Raw genomic sequence first — 23,275 nt, 5'->3', positions numbered from 1 at the left:
GCCCCTTTGGTGAGAGGTCCTGCAGTCACAGCCCCTTTGGTCCTGCTGTCACAGCCCCTTTGGTGAGAGGTCCTGTTGTCACACAGCTCCTTTGGTGACAGGTTCTGCTGTCACACAGCTCCTTTGGTGACAGGTTCTGCAGTCACAGCCCCTTTGGTGACAGGTTCTGCTGTCACAGCCCCTTTGGTGAGAGGTCCTGCTGTCACAGCCCCTTTGGTGAGAGGTCCTGCTGTCACACAGCTCCTTTGGTGAGAGGTTTTGCTGTCACAGCCCCTTTGGTGACAGGTCCTGCAGTCACAGCCCCTTTGGTGACAGGTCCTGCTGTCACAGCCCCTTTGGAGAAGTGGCTTCCCCTGGGAGCCCAGGCTCTTTAGGATCTGACAGTCCTTGTGCATACAGTGCCCTGACTAGTTGGGTTTCCTGGTGCAAAACAGGAATACAAAGCTTCACTGGTGAATTTGTCTCCTCTGGAAGCCTGGGGTGACATCAGGAAATAATCTGCCTCTGTGGTGCCCATTTGCTTAGCAAGTTTAGCTGATTTGCCAACTTTCTGCATGGAGCTTTTGTAGAAATGTTCTTTCACCGAGAGACAAAAACCCCACATTGCTGTGTCTCAGACAAAAGGCCTTGAGTTGCACCAGGCCGGTTCAGATTAGATACCAGAAAAAAAATTCCCTGCAGGAGTGCTCAGGCAGTGGAATGAGTTGACCAAGGAGATGATGGAGTCGCCATCTCTGGAAGTGTTCAAGAGGAGTCTGAATGTGGCACTTGGGGACACATTGTAGGGCTGATGATGGGTTGTTGCTGGGAATTGATGACCTTGAAGTCTGTTCCAACCTTGATGTTTCTGTGAGTCTGTGAAATTTAAGTTTCTTAGAGGAGTTAGGAAGGTGTTGAGCAGCCCATGAGCTCTTGGGGACAGGGCTGGTGTCAGTGCCAGGGGGACAGGGCTGGTGTCAATGCCACAGGGACAGGGCTGGTGGCAGTGCCACAGGGACAGGGCTGGTGTCAGTGCCATGGGGACAGGGCTGGTGTCAGTGCCACGGGGACAGGGCTGGTGGCAGTGACACGGGGACAGGGCTGGTGGCAGTGACACGGGGACAGGGCTGGTGTCAGTGCCACAGGGACAGGGCTGGTGTCAGTGCCATCGGGACAGGGCTGGTGGCAGTGCCACAGGGACAGGGCTGGTGGCAGTGCCACAGGGACAGGGCTGGTGTCAGTGCCACAGGGACAGGGCTGGTGGCAGTGCCACAGGGACAGGGCTGGTGGCAGTGCCACAGGGACAGGGCTGGTGTCAGTGCCAGGGGGACAGGGCTGGTGGCAGTGCCAGGGGGACAGGGCTGGTGTCAGTGCCACAGGGACAGGGCTGGTGGCAGTGCCACAGGGACAGGGCTGGTGGCAGTGCCAGGGGGACAGGGCTGGTGTCAGTGCCACAGGGACAGGGCTGGTGGCAGTGCCACAGGGACAGGGCTGGTGGCAGTGCCACAGGGACAGAGCTGGTGGCAGTGCCAGGGGGACAGGGCTGGTGGCAGTGCCAGGGGGACAGGGCTGGTGTCAGTGACACAGGGACAGGGCTGGTGTCAGTGCCACAGGGACAGTGGCACTCATCAGTGCAGGCCCAGTGTGAGTGCTGAGAACCAGAGCAGCACATGGCACTTGCTCTCTGTAACCTGACCTACTGCCCTGCAAAGCACAAATCCAGCACAAACCACTAACGTGGAGCAGACTGAGAGCCCTTGGGTGTGTTTGCCAGCCAGGGAGGTGCTGCAGGAGCCCCAGGGAGCCATCAGGGAGCTCTGGGTGCTGCAGGAGCCCCAGGGAGCCATCAGGGAGCCCTGGGTGCTGCAGGAGTCGTGGGGAGCTCTCAGGGAGCTCTGGGTGCTGCAGGAGCCCCCAGGAGGCATCAGGGAGCTCTGGGTGCTGCAGGAGTCGTGGGGAGCTCTCAGGGAGCCCTGGGTGTTCCAGGAGTCGTGGGGAGCTCTCAGGGACCCCTGGGTGCTGCAGGAGTCGTGGGGAGCTCTCAGGGAGCCCTGGGTGTTCCAGGAGTCGTGGGGAGCTCTCAGGGAGCTCTGGGTGCTGCAGGAGTCGTGGGGAGCTCTCAGGGAGCCCTGGGTGTTCCAGGAGTCATGGGGAGCTCTCAGGGAGCTCTGGGTGTTCCAGGAGTTGTGGGGAGCTGTCAGGAAGCTGTGGATGTAACAAGAGCCCCCAGGACAGTCTCAGGGAGCCCCGGGTGCTGCAGGATGACCCTGCCACAGCCCTGTCCCCACAGGAAGCCCATTTCTGCGTGTCCCGCAAGCACTTTGCCAGCGAGAGCGGCTGCAAGCTGCGGGGGCTCCAGCCTGGCAACTACAGCGTGCGGATCCGGGCCACCTCCCTGGCTGGGAACGGCTCCTGGACAGAGCCCACCTACTTCTACGTGGCTGACTATTGTGAGTTCATTTTATTTTCGACTTCTAATCCCTGGCAGAAACTCGGGTTATTTCTGGAGGACGGGGTGTAGCAAGCAAGGAGTCACTAAATATTTACCAAATACATCGGTTGTCAAGAACCTGAAATTACTTGGAAACACATGGCTTTTGTGTATCAGTCCTCATTCTGACCAGCCCCACATTTTGGTCTAAAATAGCTTCTGGTTTTGTATTTGTATTTTGTATTTCTTCCATTTCTTGAAGGAGGAGATTTTATTGAGGAAAAAATTTGTATTTTGGGCTCGTATAATACCTCCAACTCTCTCTTTCTCTCCTAGTGAATGCTCAGCCAAATATTGCTGTTATCATTGTTCCAATTATTTTTGCCATAATAATCGCTGGAATTATTGGAGCTGCTTATGTGCTTGTGAAAAAGAGGTGAGTGCAGTTTTCTCTTGTTTTCACCAGAAACACCAAAACTTATATTCAAAAGTTTTGCTGCTTTGTTGGGAGTCAGTTTTTGTTTAGTTTCTAATTTCCATAGTGATTGCAGCATTAATTTAAGTGCAGGAAATAGTTTTTACCATATGGGGACAGTTTATTTGCAGCGTGCTTTGGGGATTAATCAAACTGCCCTCACCTGGAGGGTGTCAGAGGCTGCAGAGTGCTGAGGAATTTCTGTCTCTTCCAGACAAACCGAAGGACCAACGGGACCCCTGTATGCATCCTCCAACCCTGAGTACATCAGTGCCAGTGATGGTGAGAGCAACCAGGGCTTCTTTCTTGTGTAATCATGCAGTCAGTGCAGCAGGATGGGGCTGGAGTTGTCTTTGTGGGGTTTTCTGGTCCTTTTGTAGAATTCACCCCGCCGCAGCGTGGCAGCGCTACCCAAGGCTGCGGCGGGAGCGTCTTTCAGAAGATGCTCAGCTCAGAATGTTCCCCTGTGCCCAACAGTTTATGTCCCTGACGAATGGGAGGTGCCGCGGGACAAGATCACCCTCCTGAGGGAGCTGGGCCAGGGCTCCTTCGGGATGGTGTACGAGGGCATCGCCAAGGACATCGTGAAGGGAGAGCCCGAGACGCGCGTGGCCGTGAAGACGGTGAACGAGTCCGCCAGCCTGCGCGAGCGCATCGAGTTCCTCAACGAGGCCTCTGTGATGAAAGGCTTCAGCTGCCATCATGTGGTAAGTGCTGGGTGCCTCAGCACACAGCTCTGCAGTGCCGTCGGAGCCCGACCCTCCGCTGGCCCAAGCGGCAGAGGCAGCTGATCCATCAGAGCTGGGATCTCTCCCTGCTGGATTCCACAGAACCCGTTCTGCCCAAGTCGTTTCACTGCTGCTCCTTCTATACCTCTCAGCCTGACAGGGCCTTGTGTGGCTGTTCTCAACTCTGTTTGGACACAGCCTCGAGGGAATTTCTCACTCCTTTTCCAGGTTCGCCTCCTCGGAGTGGTCTCCAAGGGACAGCCTACTCTGGTGGTCATGGAGCTGATGGCACATGGGGATCTGAAAAGTTACCTCCGCTCTTTGAGACCTGAAGCTGAGGTAAAGATGAGAGGGAGTTCGTTGTGGAACAGTGACTTAATTTGGGGTTTAATGCTTCTTTATTTAATGGCTTTAAGCTGAAAGAGGGTAGATTTGATTTGATTTTGGGAAGACATTCTTGGCTGTGAGGGTGGGGAGGGCATGGCACAGGTTGTGCAGAGACGCTGGAAGTGTCCACGGCCAGGTTGGAAGGTTGGAGCAGGGTTCCCTGTTCATGGCAGGGAACTGGATGTTGTTTAAGGTCACATCTAACCCAAACCCTTCTGTAATTGTGATTTTCCATGGCAGAACAACCCCGGCCGGCCGCCCCCGACGCTGAGGGAGATGATCCAGATGGCCGCGGAGATCGCCGACGGCATGGCCTACCTGAACGCCAAGAAGTTCGTGCACAGGGACCTGGCAGCTCGCAACTGCATGGTGGCAGAGGACTTCACTGTGAAAATTGGGGGTAGGTGCTGCTGGTCCCTTCCAACCCAGGCCATTCTGTGATCAGGAGATGGTTCTGTGCATCGTGGTTGTTGTAAAAGCAAATTGGTAAAACCAATGTGTCAAACATGGGTGATTCCCACTGTCTGCCTTTGGGAAATTGCAGCACTTCCCTCTGTTTCTTCCCTGAGACAGAATTGTGTGGACTTCAGTAGGAACAATATTTCCTGTAGAGCCAGAGCAGATTTTCTCACCTTCTCTATTCCCAAACCTCTGTCCTAAAAGTTTATTACCTTTCCAGCTTAAACTGCCTGGGTTTGTCTCACTGGTCGTTGCTTCCGTGACAATTAAGACAAAGGAGTTGGGTACAACAAACCCAGTGCTGATAATCCTGTCATTGGGTCAGGTGGCTTTTAAAAGTAATTTAACCCAGTTTTTAACCCAAACCCTTTTAGTAATAAGTAAATACAACATTTTAAAATAACCTGGAACTGCACATTGTGGTAATTTTTCAGAGCTCTCTGGAGTTAAAGCCAGGGCAGTGGGATTTCAGACAAAGGGAGCTCTGTTTTACTTACAGAGGATGAATAAAATAATGTTTAGAATAGAAGTTGTCACCAAAAAAATTAACTCTGGAGTCTCTGTTGTGACTCTGTAGAAAAAAATGCAGGAAAAGGGAAATGTTTTGAACATTAATCACGAGGTGATAGATGACTGCAGGCTGCGCTTTGGCAGTGGGGGGGAAGGCAACTTCCATCTGGAGATGCTGCACAGGAGCAGCAGGATGGAGGGAGAGGCATTTAACACATCCCAATTGCTTCTCCCAGACTTTGGGATGACCAGGGACATCTACGAGACGGATTATTACCGCAAGGGAGGCAAAGGGCTGCTGCCCGTGCGCTGGATGGCCCCGGAGTCGCTGAAGGATGGGGTGTTCACCACTTACTCCGACGTGTGGTAAGTTGTCCTCTGCAATCCCAGATGGATTCCAGCTCAGGAGCTCCTTGTTTTAGCACACATAGTTTAAACTGGCTTGCTCAGAGCACAGACAAAACAAAGCCGTTGTTTTGAAACACTTCCATAAAAATGTAGTCGTGTTCTTTAGAAGTGTGCGGTTTCCAAAATAACTCTGTCACTGGGAGGGCTCCAGGATGTTTTGTTCTCACCAGGAGCTTTCTCTCTCCCTTAGGTCATTTGGTGTTGTCCTTTGGGAAATAAGCAGCTTGGCAGAGCAGCCGTACCAGGGACTCTCCAACGAGCAGGTGCTAAAGTTTGTCATGGATGGAGGATACCTGGATCAGCCCGACAACTGCCCGGAGAGGCTGTAAGTGGGCAAGCAGGGACAGCCAGCCCAGCTGCACTCTTTGCCTGAAGTGTGGCCCACAAAAATGGCCTGATCTGGGGCACCTCTTAACCCTCCTTGACTGGGGAGGAGAAAAACAGACTTTAGTGAGGCACCCCCCACAGAAATTCCACCAAAGCATCCATAGTGATCCAGGGAAGGGGCTGCCCAGGGAGGTTTGGAGTCCCCATCCCTGGAGCTGTCCAAGGAAGGCCTAGATGTGGCACTCAGTGCTCTGGGCTGGGGACAAGGTGGGGGTGGATGAAAGGTTGGACTTGATTTTGGGAGGTCTTTTCCAACCTCAGTGATCCTGGGATTCTGTGTGAGGAGTCACACTGGAGCAATTTTGAGGGAAAGCAGCTCTGGCTGGAAAAGGGAGCACAGATGGTAACTCTCTGGTTCTGGTAGCCTCTTCCTCCAGCTGCTTCTGGCCAAAACAGCACTTCCAGAGTCATAAAATAAACATGTTTTGTGAGTATCCCTATGAAAAGAAGCCTGCTGTGCTGGACATTTGTCTGATGGCCAGTTAAAAACACCAGTTTGAGACTCTATTTTTATTTGTGAGTTCTTTCTCCATGGTGTCTGATAACGTGTGACCTCTTGCTGCAGCCTTTCTTTTGGGTGGGATGTTTACAGGACCTCTGTCTTCTGCCCAGCCTCCCATTTTCTTTGAAGTTTTGGGAGCTTTGTTATCTTTCAGGCTGAGTTAAAATTAAAAGGGAATTAATTAAAAAAGGACGAGCTGGCTGTAAGTGCATGTGCACACACACACAGAGAGTCTGTGAACCACAGCCCTGTTTCCTTCAGCAGCCAAGTTAAGAACAATTGAAGGAATCGGAAGGAATTCTTAATCTAGACAGAAACAGAGAAAAAGGAGTGTTGGGATCTACAGGCAGATGTGGAGACTGGAAAGAGAAAAGCAACCTGGGGTATCAGAGGCGTAGTGTGGGTGGTGGGGGGGTCTGCCTTGGGTGCCCGCCTTGCTCTGCACGTGGGATTGTTTCTGCTGCCCCTGACTGTGCTCTGTGCTGCTGCAGGCACAGCCTGATGCAGATGTGCTGGCAGTACAACCCGAAGATGCGCCCCACCTTCATTGAGATCATCGAGATGCTGAAGGAGGACTTGCACCCCAGCTTCCACGAGGTCTCCTTCTTCTACAGCGAGGAGAACAAACCTCTGGAGACGGAGGAGTACGAGATGGACTTCGAGAACATGGAGAGCATTCCCCTCGACCCCTCCTCGTACTCCCAGAGGGACAAAGCGCTGGGGAGGGACAATGGACCCTCCATGGCCCTCAAGGGCAACTACGAGGAGCACATCCCTTACACTCACATGAACGGTGGCAAGAAAAACGGGCGGATTCTCTCCATGCCCAGGTCAAGTCCTTCCTAACACTTCCTGTTTGGCCCAAGGGTTGTGTCTGCTTTTTTCCCCCCTCCACAAATCTCAGGACTCTTGTTATTGCTGCCACAGTGTATGACACACATCTACAAACTCTTCAGATTTTAAATCCTCTTACGATTTTTTTTTTTTTTTTGCCAAGTTGACTGGTTGTCAGTGGACTTATCTGTGAACATAAATGGAAGAGGTTTCCATGGCTGCTGTCCCTTCTGTAACCATGGTTTCACAACAGGAAGCGACCGTGTGAGTTCAACTGAAGGAGAAGCATCCGCGCTTGCCAGCAGAAGACGTGAAGTTCTCTGGTGCCTGAGCTCCAGCCCAGCAGCGCGGAACAAGAGATTTCCAGTAGAATTCCAGGCTTTCAGGCAGCCTCTCCACTACAGCTGAAGGATTCAGCACATCAGTCAGATCCTCAGATTGACCAATAGCTGCTGCTTTCATACTTTGTTTTCAAGGGGTGAAACCCCCGGGGTGCGTGCGTGGGTGTGTGTGTGCGTGTGTGCAGTATCAACATGTGGGGTGTACCCTATAGCAAAAGAGACACTTCTGGTTTTGTACACAACTTACAGCGCTTTCAGGCACATGGTGGGATTCTCGGGGTGTCCTGCACAGGGCCAGGAGTTGGATTTGATGATCCTGGTGGGTCCTTTCCAACTTAGCATACTCTATGATTCTCTGTTCTCACAGGAGCTTTCCTCTTCTTGGAAGTGTGTACTTATCTTTTTTCCCCATTTCCCTGGAGGGACTGAATCCTAAACAGATTATTTTTATACTGAGGACTCTTGAGAGCAGGTTTTCTCTCATTAACAAATGAGGAAAACGTGCTGGGAGCTAAACGAGCAGAACTCTGAGATTTGTGGGTACTTTCAAGACCAAACGAAGTAGGAGTCCCCTGACCTGAGACACGGAGTTTTCTGTCCTTACAGCATTGAGTATATATATTGTTTGTTGTAACATATTTAAAGATGTCTTTAGTTTAAAATTTAACTTCATATAAATTATTGACTGTTTATGATCCTTTTGGGGCGGGGAGAGTTTTGGGGGATTGTTTGGTCTTAAAGTGGTCCAAAGATTTCAGAATGAACTAATTTTAGCCTTGCAGGAGCGATGAAGCACATGTTCAGTTCATACTTGACAAGGCTTTGTAATAGTTTCAAGATTTATACAACACAGTCAGCTGGCTCCAGTCGAAGCCCCATCTTGGGTGTTGGGAGCTGAAGGACACAGAACATCCTGGCCTCAAGTCCTGCTCCTCCTCTGCCCCCGTGTCCCTCGCTTTGCCTTCCGTGCCGCAGATGCAGCCGGCGAGAGTGGATGAGACGAGCTGGAGCTGAGGAAGGGATGCTGAAGGGGGGAAGCACAAAGCTCTGGGCTCTGCACGCCGGAGGTGACTGTGGTTTGCTGCCTCTCTGCTGCTCCCAGGCCTCCAGCCTTGTGTTCCCCAAGATTCCCACTGCAGAACTGCTGGGATGCAGCTTGTTGGGATGTCGGCGCTCGCCGTCGGGACTGTGCTTTGTCGTGCTGCTGTTTGCAGAGACAGAGCTGATGGGCACCTGCTGCTGGAGAACAATGGTGAAACTCAACCAGGGCTGATAGCGTGGAACTGGCAGGAGCAGGGAAGGAAGATGATGGATGTCGCAGGCCTGTGGCATGCAGGAGGTGCTTGACCAGCAGGGAGAGATGCTCAGTCCTTCACTTCTCGTCCTGGAGAAGTCCAAGATGTGTTTTGTGCTCTCTGCCAGGAGAAAGCGAAGTGCCCTGGCTCGGGAGGGCAGGAAAGCTGGGCTGGGCAGTGCCTCCAGCCCGGGCAGTGCCTCCAGCCCAGGCAGTGCCTCCAGCCCAGGCAGTGCTGCTGCTGTGGGCGAGGCAGAGGGGCTGCAGTCCATAGGGAAGAGCTCTCCGAGCCCACACCCGGGGATGCAGCTGGTGCTGGGAACCTCTGCCCCCAGCTGCTTCTGGCCAAAACAGCACTTCCAGAGTCATAAAAGGGAACAACAGACTCTGGGCAGCACCGGGAGCTGTTGGGCCCTTTGCTGCTGGAGGCTGATGGGTTTGGCCCATGTGGAGGGTACAGGTTGCACCACAAATTTGGGTGGAAAACACAGTCCAGACATGGGTGAGAACCTTTGGATTTCAAAAGGCCTCGTTTACATTTCTTCTGCTTTACAAAGTCGTAACTGTTTAGCAGCTCTATACTACACTGCAGGAAAGAAGACATATTCTCACACTTTTCTAAGGAAGAGAAGTTTTTCTTATTAGAATTTTTTATTTATTTTAATATATAAAACACTGTAAAAAAAAAGCAACAATTAGTTTTCTTAAACACACGGAACATGTAAATTTGTATCCGCAAAATCTTGGCAGGTGGATGTGGTGGGATTATTTTTGTCCTGTTCTGGTGCAGTCTACCTCAGTGTTTCTTAAGGATATTTTTTAATACTACACACCTCTAAACCTGTTTAAATATTCTGGTCTGGACCTATTGTGGATCAGGGAAAATCAGTATCAGCTGATTCCAATACCAGGGACCATTCATGAAGGGAATGGGAAGGAGAATGGCCCATCACTGTTGATCCCTAATCTGAACAGTAGTGGCCAATGAACCCATTTATAAATTTGGATCTGATCTCATCCCTTAGTTCTGTTGTGATTAAAAAAAAAAAAAAAAAAAAAAAAAGAACAAAAGATCCATTTAAATGTTTGGACTTTAGTGAACCTAAAGGGAGCGGGCTGCTTCCTCCTGGATCAGCATGTGCCAGCCTGGAGCAGGGACTGGGACCAGCCCTTGCTTTTGGGGTTGCATTGGGGTGGCTTGGTCACTGCTCTTCTCACTGCGCACAGGTGACCCAAGGTCCTGCCAGTGACCTCCTGAAACAAACCTTTCCCAGCACACCCTTGCTTTGATGGCATTTCCAATGGCAGTGATGATAACTGTGGGAATAGAAGAACTTTTACTGGAAGGAACATTGGAACCTCGTATTGGGTCTGGCTTTTCCCCGTGGTTGATACTGGTTGGCCCTGTGAGTACACATGGTTTGAACACTCGGATGGCTGAGCCAGGGGGTGTGTGCTGCTCCGTGGACAGGCAGTGCCCTCCCATGGCTCAGTGTCACCTTCACCCTGCACCAAACGGAGCAGTTGTTTGTACCCAGCACTGTGTGAAGGTTGCTCATCCTTCCTACCTTGTGCCCAGGGGGAGGGAAGGCATGTGGTACCAGTGGGGAGGGTATTGTGTTTCTCCTCTGTAAAACAAATAACACTAGTGGTTGCTGCTCGTGGCTGCTACAGATCACATTCAGCTGTAGAATTAGGAAGAATAAATGAACATCACCTGCAAAGCCCAGCACTCACTGCTAGAAAATCCTTCCTTGGCTCACAGCTGACACTTTGTCTCTGCTGCTGGAAGATCCTTGCCCCAGGGATGCCCAAACGCCTCACTTGGATCTCGAATTCCTGCAAGTGGAGACTCAAGTGCTATTGAAACCTCTGGGGTGCTGCCAGGGTCCCCAGCCCGGGCAGGGGTGCTGTGCTGAGCCTTCCCTGGGGGAGCTGCTGCTCTTTGCTCCATCCACATCCTTATGGGGCAGAATTCCCCAGCTGCAGTGGAAGCACCACACTTGCTGCTCCTGCTGCTGCTTAGGAGGAACCAAACACTGGTGCAGGAGAGCAGGTGGGATGGCTGGAGGAGGGCAGCCAGCAGTGGGAAGCTCTTTCTTTCCTTGCATTAGTATTTGCTGGAGGATTGGCTCCTGCCCTTTGTGGGCAGAGAATGCCCCACTTACAGCATGGGGCAGCAGGACAGAACCCTCAGCCTGTCCAGGAGCAGCTGGAGCCTCCTGGGCATAGTCTGGCACCACCACCACATAGCCAGAAATTCACTCTGGTGAATCAGGAGGAGCAAGAAGCTGAGTTCTGCTGAATTTTCACTGAGAAAACATCTGAAGTGCAAGGCTGGAGAGGTTTCTCTGAAAGGTTTCCACATTAAACTCAATTGCCACTTCCTGAACAGCTCTTGCCAATCTGGAACTTCTCTGGCGGGCCAATGCAGCACTGCAAAGCTTGGCTGCTGGGTTAGGAACGTGTCTGTCTTGGCTGCTTGTAAATACTCTATTGTGTTGTAAAATAGAAGAGCTCAGACATAAACTCTGTGCCAGCACTGGGTTGGTAAAGGTGATGGGAACTAGACCACGCTGCAGCGATGATGGCAAAGCAGCTGTGTTGGTATGAAGAGGCTGCTTTTAGGTTGCTAAAGGGTACTCTTAATTTATGGGTAGTTTATCTCTTTCCTCCTAAATTTGTATTATAGCGATGGGAGACTTTGCTTAATTTTAGTCTGTTGGCTATAGTGTTGGTATCTCTTTGGAAAAAAAGAAATCTCAAAAGTAGCTTCTTGTGTTACTGAGCTGACTGTGCTGAAGGCAAATAGGAAATGACAGGAGCAAGAAGGGTGCTGAGCCTCTGCTTTAGAAGAGGGAGGGAGGGAGGCAGTTGAGTTCCCTCTCAAAGCCACTGTGACACGAAGATGGACCCTAAGGTATCCCAGGCCCTTCCTGCTACCAAGACTGGAACCTTGTTTTAACAAGCCAGAACATGAAATATCTTTGTGCCATAAAACCTTACTGTCAAGGCTGTGCCAGGTGCTCCCGTGATCCGGGTGGGATGGGCTCAGAGCCTGGAGGGAGCTCAGAACTGCAGATGAACCCTGTGATCCTCTCGGAGCCGGGGGCTCGCAGGAACCCCGGCCCTGCCCAAAGAGCCGCCGCCCCTCGGAGTGTCCTGTGGTCCAGGGAAAGGAACTGCTGAATGCCTTGGAATCAAGAAATAGTTACTTTGTGAAATTCAACGTGAGATTAGTTTGGTATTTGTATGAACTTAATAGAATTTGGCCTTTTTATTACCTTCTGCTTGGCTCTGTGTTCCCTCTGCTTGGATTCTGTCTGTGAGTGTCGGTGTAAAGCCTTGATGTGTTCAGCCTCGTTAGGAGCATCACAAGAGTGAAGCCAGTCATCCAGCTGACTTTTGGAGGAACCTGACTGTTGAAAAGCAACTTTAAAGTTAATAGTTTTTAGCAAATCTGCTGTCATTAAATGTGTATTTCTTTTTAAAATGAATTTGCTTGTCCTTCTCGGAAGGAAGCACTTATTCTTGCAGTTTGGGCAAATTCACTGCAGCACAATGCAAGTTGTAAGGGGACAGGTAGAGAAATGACTTTTTAAATATTGTATAATAAAGTTAGTATTAACTCCTATGGTGTTGTTCTTTTTTTGCCAACAGATTTGCAATCAGCCAGAAATTCTGTTCCTGGTTTTGTTCCCACTCCAGTGTTCCAACTGGTGGTGTTAAATAATTTCCTTTCTCAACGCAGAAAGATCCCTTGGGAACAGGGTCTGGTGGCTGGGAGGACCTGGAATAGTCCTGGCAGCTAAAGAGGAGCCATCAGTGGAGGCTAAATGTGGGCTCTTGCTTAGCTGAGCCCCAGCCCCTGGTCAGTCCCAGCAGCACCAGTAAATCTTGAGCTGAGGGCTCTTTACCTGAGAGCTCTGAGCTGGACTCAACACCAAAGCTCTGTAAATCCAGACTCTCCCAGCAGCATTCCAACGCTTCCACCATCCCCACTTCCAAGTCTTTTCCCATAACCATCCCATGAAAACTGAAGGAGAATTTTAGAAAGGTCGCTTCTAAATCTGCAGAGGTAGAGTGTTGTTTGAGCAGGAAAAGCATTACCTTTTGCTTTAGTTAGGGGAATGATTTTATTCTTTGAGTATCAAAACTGGTTTGTACTTGAGGACCCTCATGGATGGGGGAACTGGACATCAGCTTCATCCAACACAGCCCAAAGCAAACGCTCTCTGCTTCACTTAAATAAACCACAGATAGTTTCAGTTACATGTTAGGTGATGTTCTGTGAAGTCCTGGGGTTTTTATTTTTTTTCCTAGTTCATTCTTGCTGCTCCCACCTTTCCCTCTGCGTATCTAAGGTTCCAGAATACAAATAGTACTGCAGATACCTCTTGTTTGAAATAAAGGATCAAATGTGCCATGATTTTTTTAAAAAGGAAGAAAAAGGAGAGAAACCTTCCCCCTTGATTTATTTTTTCAGTGTTTTCATATCTAAGAGCCAAGCAGTGACATGTACAGAAAATCTTTGACTAGTCAAAAAAAACCTTGCTGTGTGTCGGAATATTGAACAATTAACTGTTTATATTAAAATTCTGAATAAATTATCCAAGAATAACTGTTCATTTTGTGTCTGCTGTCTGTGCAGCACTGAAGGCTGCTTTGCTGTTGCGAAAGCACTAAATTTGTACCTTGGAATAAGTTGCAAAATAAATGGTGTTAAGGAAAAAAACAAAGCCCACAGCTCAACCAGATGTAGGCTTGTAGTGTGAAGCCAGTAGAGCTCCTCTGCCTGATGGCTCTGGTGATTCCTGTCCTCACCTCAGGGCTCTGGGGTGATGCCTCTGATGCCATCGGGTGAACTTTGGTGCCAGGATTTCTTCTGGAGCATCGAGAGCTGTGGCTGCGATGTAATTTGTTATTTCCTGGGCATGGAGCAGCTGTTGCCTCCTTGGAGGGGACAGACTCCTCACTGCCGGTTTTAAAGCATCAAAGGCAGAGGATCAGCCCCACCCCTGGCCTGTGCTGGAGCTGCTGCAACCGGGTGTGCACCAGGAGCATCCTGCGCAGCCCCTCTGGGGGTGTTTGTCACTTAAACCTGGTTTTCTTTCACCAGAGCCAAGATTTCCCTCTTGATGGGCTGCACCAGCGAGGTGAGGGCTGTCCCCTCCTGTCAGGAGTTGTGCAGAGCCCGAAGATCCCCCCCTGAGCCTCCTTTTCTCCAGGCTGAGCCCCTTTCCCAGCCCCCTCACAGGACTGAATCTCCAGCCCCTTCCCCAGCTCTGTTCCCTTCTCTGGACACCGTCCAGCCTCTCCATGTATTTGCAGTGAGGCCCAGAACTGGACACGGCACTTAAGGCCCCACCAGTGCCTTTTTTTTTTTTTCCTAAGCCTATCCAGAATTCTCTCACTGTGAGAATGATCATAAACAAACTGGTATTTTAAGATGTTTCTTCTGGCACAGGCTTGTTCTCTGGGGATCCTAAAATGCAAAAATAAACAAAGCCATAAAACTTGAACTTGCTGTCCCGGGAGGTTTGCTTCCCACTGGGCTCTCTGGGATGCTGTGGGGAGGCTGCTGAAGCTCGGACTGTCCCCGTGCCATTATCCCTCATCCCTCTTGCAGGCTGCCTGCACAGCTCAGCTTTGGCACCCCCCAAGCCATGTCAGACACGTGGCAGGAGAAAAAGAGCTCATCCTTGTTTGAGCCAAGGACAACTCACCATCCCATCAGTCAGAGCAGCTGCCTGGTGTTTAGGAGCTGCCCTGATCTCTGATGCTCATCGAGCTCTTGTGGACTTCAGAGAAATTAAACCTTAATTCCTCTTTGCTCTTGTGGTTTCCTGGAGCACAGGGTAATTGCTATTCTAAGTGCTGCCAAAGCTGCGGTCTCTGAGCAATTGGAGTGTGAGTGGTTCTTGTTCTGATTAGGGTTTGGCTGGGGCTGATGAGTGCTCGGGGCTCTGGGATGAGGAGCGTGTGTGCCTCAGCCCGCGGGGCTTGTTGGGAAGGAGGGAATGGCTGTGCCAACAAACCCGAGCCTGGACATGCCAGGCACTCTGTCTGCTGGCCAAGAGCAGGGCAGGGGCACTGCCTTGGAGCTGGTCTTTGTCTCTCTCCTGTACAGGTGAATATGGTCACTGCAGGCATTTCTGTGCTGTGCTATCACTTCACCCTGCGTAAGACAGACCTGCTGGGCTTTCTGGTTGCTCCACAAGGTCAAACCATGGCAGCAAAGACCAGGGACTCGTCAAGAGGAGCCACGTGTAGGAGGCTAACGAGCCGTGGTGCAAGGAGCCCGCGGGCTGGGCTGGGTGTGCGGGGTTCTCAGGGCACACACAGCGGTTTTTCCCCGAAGGGAACAGGAAGCTGTTGCCTCAATAGCTGCTCCTCGCAGCCATCGTGACTTCAGGGCTGCCAGGGCCCCTGCACCTCCAGGGCTGCAGGTCCACAGCCCTCCTGGTGGCTTTGCTGGCCCTTTCCAGAGCCCAGACCCCGGCGAGGGTGGGAGCGAGCAGCACTGGGGCACCGCGGTGGGAAGCGCAGCATGGCAGAGGTGGGTTTGTTTGTGCCGTCGGAAAGGGGAAGCGGTGAGAGGGCTGAGCCAGCGGCCCCCGTGAGCAAACCACCCTCATGGCCGCTGCTTCCCCCGTGAGGCTCCGCTTCTCGCTCTGCTCCAGCAGCTGGAGAAGAAGCCGGGGCTGTCAGATGTGAGGATCGTGCACGAGGAACCTGCCACAAGATGCCTCCAGCCCGCAGGGTAAGCGGCTCTCTGCACAAGCTCCATCCCACAACAGCGGGGTTGTCACTCACCTTCCTCAAGGCCTTGTGAGGAAGCAGCTTGTCTTGAAGCCAAAAGTCCCAGTGCTGGGTTTGGTGCAGCCTCCCTCCTGCACGAGCCTCAAAGCAGAATATGGGCTGGGGGGGCTCAGCCTACACGGGTTTTGCTCTGCTGTGAGTGAAGAGGAGGACATGAGGTCAGGATTTAACCCCCAGGTGCCATCATGGTGGGCTCTGGGGCAGTGAGGGGCTGGCTGGGCGCCCTTTGGGTGCTGCTCTTGGCTCCTGTTGCTTCTGTGCCACAGCTGAATGTTTGCAAAGACACCCTGGCACTGCCCACAGCTGGGTTTGGGCTGTGCACAAGAGGGGTCCGTGCCCGGGATCCCCCAAACTCCACTCTGGACTGCCCACTCCAGGGCTGGTCCCCAGTATTATCAGGGAGATGGAAGCAGAGGGGATGTAGACAGGACTGTACTGGGCAGGTGACACTTTGGGGTTTGTGGCCAGGCAAGAAAAATGCTTTTTGACACCTGCTTTTGTGCATCACCTGCCTAGCCTGGGCTTCAAGCTGTGGAGGTACCTGTGGTCATTCTCAAACTGGCTGGGCTCTGCTCAGCGAGGCCACAGGCATCAGCTGAACAGCAGGGAGGAGTTTTGGTGTGGCCCCAGAGCCCAGCAGCTGCACTGGGGTAAAACCTGGCTTTTTCTGCCTAATTGAGGGGTTGGGAGCAAAGTTTGGAGCCTGTCTGGGCTGTGGGGCTGGTGCCAACTGGGAGCAGTGGGCTTGGAGGTAGGGAGTTGGGTCTCTTGGGGCAGTTTGAGATTGCTCCCACCTGCCTCCCTGTGTGGGAGAGCTGGGACTTGCTGTGAGCTGCAGGATGATGCTGGTGTTGCAGATGGACAGGGTCTCTCGCAGTCCCTTGCAGAGGCTCTGCCACAGCACTTGAAAATGAGAAAAAAGTGTAAATAGTGAGCCTTCATAAATGTCTTGTAAAGCCTTGTGGTATCAACTCTGACCCTTCACTGAAGGTGACTCTTAGCCAGGTGAGAAGTGCCTGAAAGTGCTCCCAAAGTGTCTGTCATGCTCACAGCCATGAATGGAGCAGGGAGGTTTTGGCAGAGGGGCTGTGGAGTGTTAACAGCTTGTTTTCTGTTTCTGTCTGCAAGCCTGGAGCAGCACTCGGGGGCTGTGTGTGCTGCGAGGCCACTAATCCCCAGGCCCAGCTGCAGGAAGTCACTGACCTGCCACACAGGTGGGAATGCCAGGGACCAGGAATTTCTCTCTGGCTACAGCTTCCATCAGCTGATACTTCTGACAAAACACTTGGCTTCTCCACTCCCCCCTTGGCAGCCCCTGGGCTGCAGCCTGCAGCGCTGCCTTAGAGCGCGCTGAGCTCTGCCGTGCTCCGTGCCGGCGTCTCCTGCTCGGGGCTGTACCTTGCACGGGGCTCCCAAATGTCAGACTCGCTGCTCAACCACTCCTGGCCATCGTTTTCCAAGCGCTGGAAGAAGAGATGGTCCTTTAAGCGAGGTAATGGCCTGTGGGGACAGGGGGCTGAGCGTGTGGCGGGAGCTGGGCTGTGGCAGGGACAGCTTGTCCTGGACTGAGCAGGTACCAAAGAAACCCGGGGGCCCAGGCAGAGCTCGTTTTGAGGTGTCCCCCACTCCTCCTTGCAGGGGACACTGCCTTAAGTGGTGGTTAACACTTTTCCTTCCATTTAATCCTCTTTTCAAGGCACATAATTGCCTCCAGGAGCAGGGTAATGGGTTAAATATCAGCCTTTTGGTTTTGTAATAAGTTTGTTTGGTGGCTGGCAATGAGCTGGATGTCCCGGTGCTTGCAGACAGCTGTCTCTGCATGCTGTCTGGCCTGAGTTTGGTGTTTGAGCAGATATGGAGGAAAAGATTTCTTCAGTCTTTCAGTGAGGGCTGATGAGCAGAGCCCCTGTGTCCAGAGCCCTGGCGGTTTGGGTGGCCCTGGCTGGGCTTCACTGTGTCCAGCAGCAGGGGTGGGAAATGGCAGCAGCTGGTGTCAACTGGCCTCATTTCTGCGTGCGGTGCCGTGACTTGGAAAGAGGGAAGTGAGAGCCCCAGGAAGCAGGACATTTGCAGTCCTGGAGGAGCCAGCCACTTGTGTCCTTGTGAGCAAACACTGCCTTCAGGCTGATGCTTTTGGGTACCTCTACCTGCAGCATCAGAGCTCCTGCTCCTCTCTCTCCTTCACTATTCCCCACCCACTCCCTGGGTGGTGTTCTCTTCTGGTGTGGATGTGCAGGAGACCAAGATCCAAACTGAACAGCTGGGGGAAGGTTAATTCAGAGCAGGACACAGGGGGTCCTGCAGGCTCTGATGTGTGGTGAGCCCCAAGCAGCTCCCCCAAGCCCCAGCTGGACACCCCACTCCAGCCATGCCTGCTGGGGGGGTTATGGGCTGGCTGGGATCACTCAGGTGGGCTGATTTCACTAACAAATGAAGGAGCTCATGGTGCTCCCGAGCACTGACTGCTCTGCAGAGGGCCTGGGTACAGCCAGCTCCCTTCAGCAGGTGCTTGCAGAGCAGTTTGTCCTGTTGGGTCTTGTGCTTGGGCACAAAATGCTCGGGTCTCACTCAGCCCCTCTCCCACACTGATGTTTTGTAGTGTGGCACTCACTGGTCCATGTGGGCTCTTCCTCAAAGCCCTCTGGAGCCGCTGAGGAACTTGCACAGTGATTTGAAGGGAATCAGAGGGGCTGCGAACCCCCTCAGCCCTGCTGAGACCCTTCAGCTGAGAGACAGCAGAGAGCAGTCCCAGCTCCCTGCTCCTCTGCTCTCCGTGCCCAAGAGCCTGGCCCCAGCAGTGTGGTGATAAGGCGGTGGCTCTGTACAGTGTGTTACAGTGTGGGACAGCTTATCTTCCCTGCTCCTGCCCAGAGCCAATCCCCACTGCTGCCAGGGCTGGCCATCAGGGGCCCAAGCCAGGCAAGGGACTGCACTTCAGCCCATCTTGGCATGGGGAGTTCGGCATTTGCTTTCCAGAGGTTTTTCCCTATAGCTCTGGACACCCTGCAACAAGATACTTGAAGGGCTAGGGCCAGGGCCTGCTGGTGCAGGGCCAGGAGGGCAGGGGTGGGTCAGGGGAGGATGGAATCATTTTTATTTCATGTCTATGATGCTCTCCATGGTTTCCCAACAATCTCTATCCCTGACTGCTAGGAAATGCCTGGACATTCTCATTTTTCCTTCCTCCTGGGATTGTTTCATGCAGCAGAACTGCCCGGTGCCTTTGTCCTGCCGTGTTTGGTGTGGTCTTTCCCCAGTGGGAATGCAGACAATGTTTGATGTTGGAGGATGTGACTGGTGTGGCCAGAGCTCACATCCATGTTTTCCTCTGACGTGTCCCCTCCCAGCGCCAGCCTGGCAACAGGGTCACTTGGGGACATGCAGCATCCTGCACCAAGCCAAGAGACAGGCAGGTGAGGATGGGACACTGGGACACTGCGGGCAGGGCTTGTTCCAGCGCTGGCTGCTCTGGTGCTGTCACCTGCTGTGACACTTGTGGGTGCAGCTCCAGTGACCAGCCTGTCTGAGGGAAATCAGCACAGCCAGCTACAGGAGGGAGGATTTGACTGGAGGTCTGAATTGGAATTAGGAAAATCTCTGTTGGGATCCCAGTGGCCTTGGGCACAGTTAGAACAGCATGAAGCCTTCTTCCCTGAGCCAGAGCAGCTCAGCCAGCTGATCATGCTGTCCCCACAGCATCAAACCCTCTGAGACCATCCCAGACTGTCACATGCCTGTCATTGCTTCCTTCCTCCCCACACAGCAGCCCAGAATCATCATGTTTCACCCGTGGGAAGCTCTGGCAAAGTGCAGGAACCATCCCAGCCCAGAAAGCGATGCTTCCTCTCCAGCTCTGCCCTGGGAATTCCTCTGAGGAGGCTGCTCCCTGCAGCAATAACCTTTTATGGTTTCCAGCCAGAGACGAATTAAGCAACTGCAATACCTAATCTGCTTAATGTTCTCCTAAAGCAAACAGCATTTGTTCTTGAAAGTGTCATTTTGTTATCCCATCTCCAGCTTCAGCTGAGGAAAGGTGACTGCTGCTGTCTGCCAGAGCCTGGGGGGCCAAGATTCCCTGTCCTCTTGCCACCATGCTGGAGCCTGGGTCCTTCCAGACAGGCTCGAGGGCAGAGTACGGGAGACTCAAGGTGCTCCAGAGTTTGCCACACTTGCTGACACATTGGCAACCACCTTGATCATTGATATGGGGATGTTCACAGCCCCCGAGACCTGTCTCCTTCCTATGTGCGCTCCATGCTCGAACTTCCTCACCCACCATCCCACAACCCGACGGCTGAAGGCATTTCTCCCCATGAGCTCCTCCATCACCCCCTTGCCCAAGCGCCTGCTCCATGCACGGTGCCAGCCCAGCCTCTGAAGAGGGAGCCTGGCAGTGCCGTGGCTGGTGCTTACACATTGCCTAAAATGGTGTCCCCACGGCAGCCGCCCGTGCGCCGCGCGCCGCTGCCCCGACCCCAGCTCTGATTTATCGCGTGTTGAACCGAGTGTCTGAAGCCTCCGAGGAGGATTTAAGTCCTTTGGTGGATCTGGACTGGGTCTGTTGACTGCAGCCTATGCCTTGGCCAAATCCTGAGCCCTGCATGGCACAGGCAGAGCTCAGGGAATGTTTTCCAGGCCTCCAAGGAGCTGACTCTGTTCCAGGGATCCACTTTAGAGCTGCATGGAGCTTGGTGCAGGCCCAGAGTAGCCTTGAGGGGATGGCTGGACACTGCTTGGGAGGAAAAATCTCCTTGTTTTAGTTAAACTTTCAGTCCAGGACTCTGGCCTCTGTCAGGCCACAGCCCTTGCCAGCTCCTGCTGCCTCCCAGGGCTTTGCTGCTCTCCCTGTGGGTAGTTCACTGCGGAAGGGATGGCGAGAGCAGGGAATCTCCTTTTTCTCCCGTCTTTGGATTGGTATGAGGGGAGGCACCATTTGTCCTGGCCTCTTTGTGATGCTCCCCACCTCCTGGTTGCTCCCCGTGGGTCCATTCTACCTCAGCCATCATCCCGGCCTGTCTGGGGGCTTCAGTGATATTCACTGCCCGCTGAGAGCTTTGGCTGCTGTTTGCTACAAGTTCATGCCAAAATCTGTGCTGGTTCAAGGGTGTATTCACTTCAAAATTCTGATTTTTGATTGCAAGCTGAATCCAGGTGCACTGAGGAAAGCAAAAGTTGATGTTTAATAGCTCACTAAATCTCTTCCAGTTGCAGATGCAGCTCAGGGACATCCTGGGCAAGAATTGGACTATTCATTAAAAATGTCATGTGAAGTAAATTTTACAGCCTTGCTAGAAAGCCTAATTCAAATTTTCCCTGGTCTTGTAGCTAGAAACCCCTCAATTAAAATAGTGCCTTCAGAAGTGTTTTCTTTCTATATTATTTATAGTCCTTCACTTGAAACCATCACACATATTTGAACACACCAAATGCTCCTTAAAACAGAAAATCTGGCATCTGCAGTGTGCAAAGGGATCCAAGGAACAAACCTCCAAACTCTCCCTCACGTTTGCTGCCTTTTTTTAGTTGGCACCATGCAATTCCTGGCTGAATTGTGTAGCTTTATAATCCACAGCAGGATGCAAGCTTTCCAAGAGTGCGTTTTTTAACAATGTCTTCCTTACATTAATGTTTTTATGCTTGATTTTCCTGGAGTGTGATGGGTTTCTAGCAGTTTCCTGCTGGTTTTTCCCATTGGATAGATACGGCTGCTCACAGTCTCTTGCTGTTGTTCTCTGCATCTTCAGAGATCCACCACAGTGCTTCAGCCAACGGCCTGGCTTTTCTCCCTTTGCCTCAGCTGTGTGTGTCCCGAAGGAATAAAAAGCCTCCATGAGTCATGCTATGGTTCAGGGATTGTGGCTAAGGTTTACAGTGTGTCTCGCTCCGCAGGAATGTGCTTCAGTCAGCTGGACCATCTATTGTACCACAAACACATCCAGACCTTGGTTTGTTTCTCAGTGAGTTATCAGATGGTATACAGACACTCAGGTTCACACTCCTGCCTGGGGAAAATCCAGAGGAGTGATCCGGAACCAGGAGAATTATGTGCTCCTGGTACTGCTCTGCATATTCAGGGTTGTCTGGAGCCACCAAATTGCCTCCCAGCACTCTTGATTACCCACCCACCCAGGCATCCTTTATTCCTTATGGATGAAAATAAAACCACCGTCAGTATTTTTATTCCTAGATTTCTATTCAAAGGTCCATAATGTCAAAAACAGACATCGAAATGCGTTTAATTCTTTTACTGTGGAAAAAGCCTCTGCAGCATAGGACACCCTATGAGGGTCTGGCTGGGACAGTGCAAGCCTGGTCTGTCCCCTTGCACATGCTGCAGGGATGAGGTTTCTGCAGAGGGATGAGGTTTCTGCTGGCAGGAAATCCCTGCACCAGGTTCCTACAGGATCAAGGCTGCTGTGGTCTGGAGATTGCCTGGCACTGCCTGTCTGTGAAGGAGCAGAGGGCACGTGGAGCATTTCAGTGCTGCCTGATGTCACCTGTGGGTGTGCAGCTGATTTTCCATCCCTCCCAGATGTCTGGTTATCTGCTGAGACCTTCTCTGTCTTGCAGGGTCTGACTGCAAGCCATGCTTACAGGAATTCACTGACCACCACAGCCCTGCCTTGGAGTATCCCACCTCCAAAAGCTTCCTCCCATCCCTGATTGCTGAGGATGATTCCTTCTGCACCAGCATGGCTGAAGAGAAGGCAAGTGTCCTCTTTCCTGCTGCTACCACCATGCAAGGCAGAGATCAGGAACAGAAAACTGGGTGGTCAGCACCACATCCAGAGGGGTTTGTGGTGGAGTAGGAATGGGGGAAAGTGGTACTGGTCCAGATTGTCAAGGAATACAAGGTTATGTTGCTGTGATGGACAGCAGGGGAGGGTGGCTATTAGAAAGTCACTTGCAAGTCTGGCTCTGCTCTGCACCCCAGTTTCTGCATGGGAGGTGTCCCTTTGCAGAGTTGGTGTGAGGCTCTCAGAGGATTTCTGCTGCCTTTGCAGGAGGACTCGTCTTCCACAGAGCTGGATGTGCCAGCAGCAGACTTGCACAGCAGCACAGAGGATCTCCTCTCAGACTCTGCTCTCCACGGCACGGAGTATTACAAAGATCTGGGACTCCTGAGCCCACCGTCTGCCAAAACAGCGCCAGACACGGCAGCACAGCCAGAACAAGGATCCCAGACTGTGTCTGCCCTTCGCTCATTGGAAGAGAGACCAAGGGCTCTGAGCAAACTGTCTGTGGATGTTGCTTTTTCCAATCCCGTTTCCTGCTCAGTACGTTATGGTGAGGCCGACTGTCGTTTTCTGAACAAAGGCCACCTGTGCTCCTGTGCAGCCATTCCAGATGATGGGACCAGCACTTCTGAGCGTCCTGCAGAAGCAGACAGTGAGCTGGACCTGCAGGAGGCCCAGGATTCCTTCCCCACGCTGGTGAGATCGATGTCCACCTCCCGGAGGCACAGCTGGGAGAGCCCTGTGTCACCCGTGGACTGCAGGCGCAGGTACGGCGGGACCGTGAGTGATATTTGACGTACGCAATGCAATGGAGGGGTGAGGCTGAACATCACACTGCTCGTAGCTCCAGATGCTGCTGGGTGGTCTCCCTCGCCTGTCAGCATCTGCCAGAGCAGCTGGACACCCACTGCTCATGTTGGGTGGGATGTGGAAGAGGAAGTGCTAGGGCAGCAAGAGGCTTTAATGTCTCCTTGGAAGTAG

At 52.3% G+C, this 23,275-nt stretch overlaps 2 protein-coding genes across 3 annotated transcripts in view; both read left to right on the top strand.

Moving 5' to 3' along the window:
* The window catches only part of INSR (insulin receptor), a 59,186-nt gene extending 45,825 nt beyond the window's left edge, over positions 1–13,361 (top strand). Inside the window, exons 13-22 of the mRNA XM_068173800.1 lie at positions 2,270–2,429; positions 2,747–2,846; positions 3,100–3,167; positions 3,363–3,592; positions 3,842–3,952; positions 4,241–4,400; positions 5,206–5,335; positions 5,568–5,702; positions 6,758–8,913; positions 8,951–13,361. Coding sequence (XP_068029901.1) covers positions 2,270–2,429; positions 2,747–2,846; positions 3,100–3,167; positions 3,363–3,592; positions 3,842–3,952; positions 4,241–4,400; positions 5,206–5,335; positions 5,568–5,702; positions 6,758–7,112 — 1,449 coding nt within the window. The 3' untranslated portion in view covers positions 7,113–8,913; positions 8,951–13,361. The remainder of the gene's footprint in view (positions 1–2,269; positions 2,430–2,746; positions 2,847–3,099; positions 3,168–3,362; positions 3,593–3,841; positions 3,953–4,240; positions 4,401–5,205; positions 5,336–5,567; positions 5,703–6,757; positions 8,914–8,950) is intronic.
* A 3,551-nt stretch (positions 13,362–16,912) lies between these two features.
* Positions 16,913–23,275, top strand: part of ARHGEF18 (Rho/Rac guanine nucleotide exchange factor 18) — a 49,664-nt gene continuing 43,301 nt past the window's right edge. Inside the window, exons 1-3 of one of the 2 annotated variants that reach the window (XM_068173832.1) lie at positions 16,913–17,049; positions 22,128–22,264; positions 22,562–23,061. In XM_068173832.1, coding sequence (XP_068029933.1) covers positions 16,974–17,049; positions 22,128–22,264; positions 22,562–23,061 — 713 coding nt within the window. In that variant the 5' untranslated portion in view covers positions 16,913–16,973. Of the gene's footprint in view, positions 17,050–22,127; positions 22,265–22,465; positions 23,062–23,275 lie in introns of those variants that run through there. The other variant, XM_068173830.1, reaches the window with a different exon arrangement.

Source organism: Anomalospiza imberbis, chromosome 27 (assembly GCF_031753505.1).
Source record: "Anomalospiza imberbis isolate Cuckoo-Finch-1a 21T00152 chromosome 27, ASM3175350v1, whole genome shotgun sequence".
NCBI lineage: Eukaryota > Metazoa > Chordata > Aves > Passeriformes > Viduidae > Anomalospiza > Anomalospiza imberbis.
Note: the sequence above shows the minus strand (reverse complement) of the source record. Positions and strands in the feature narration are given on the sequence as shown.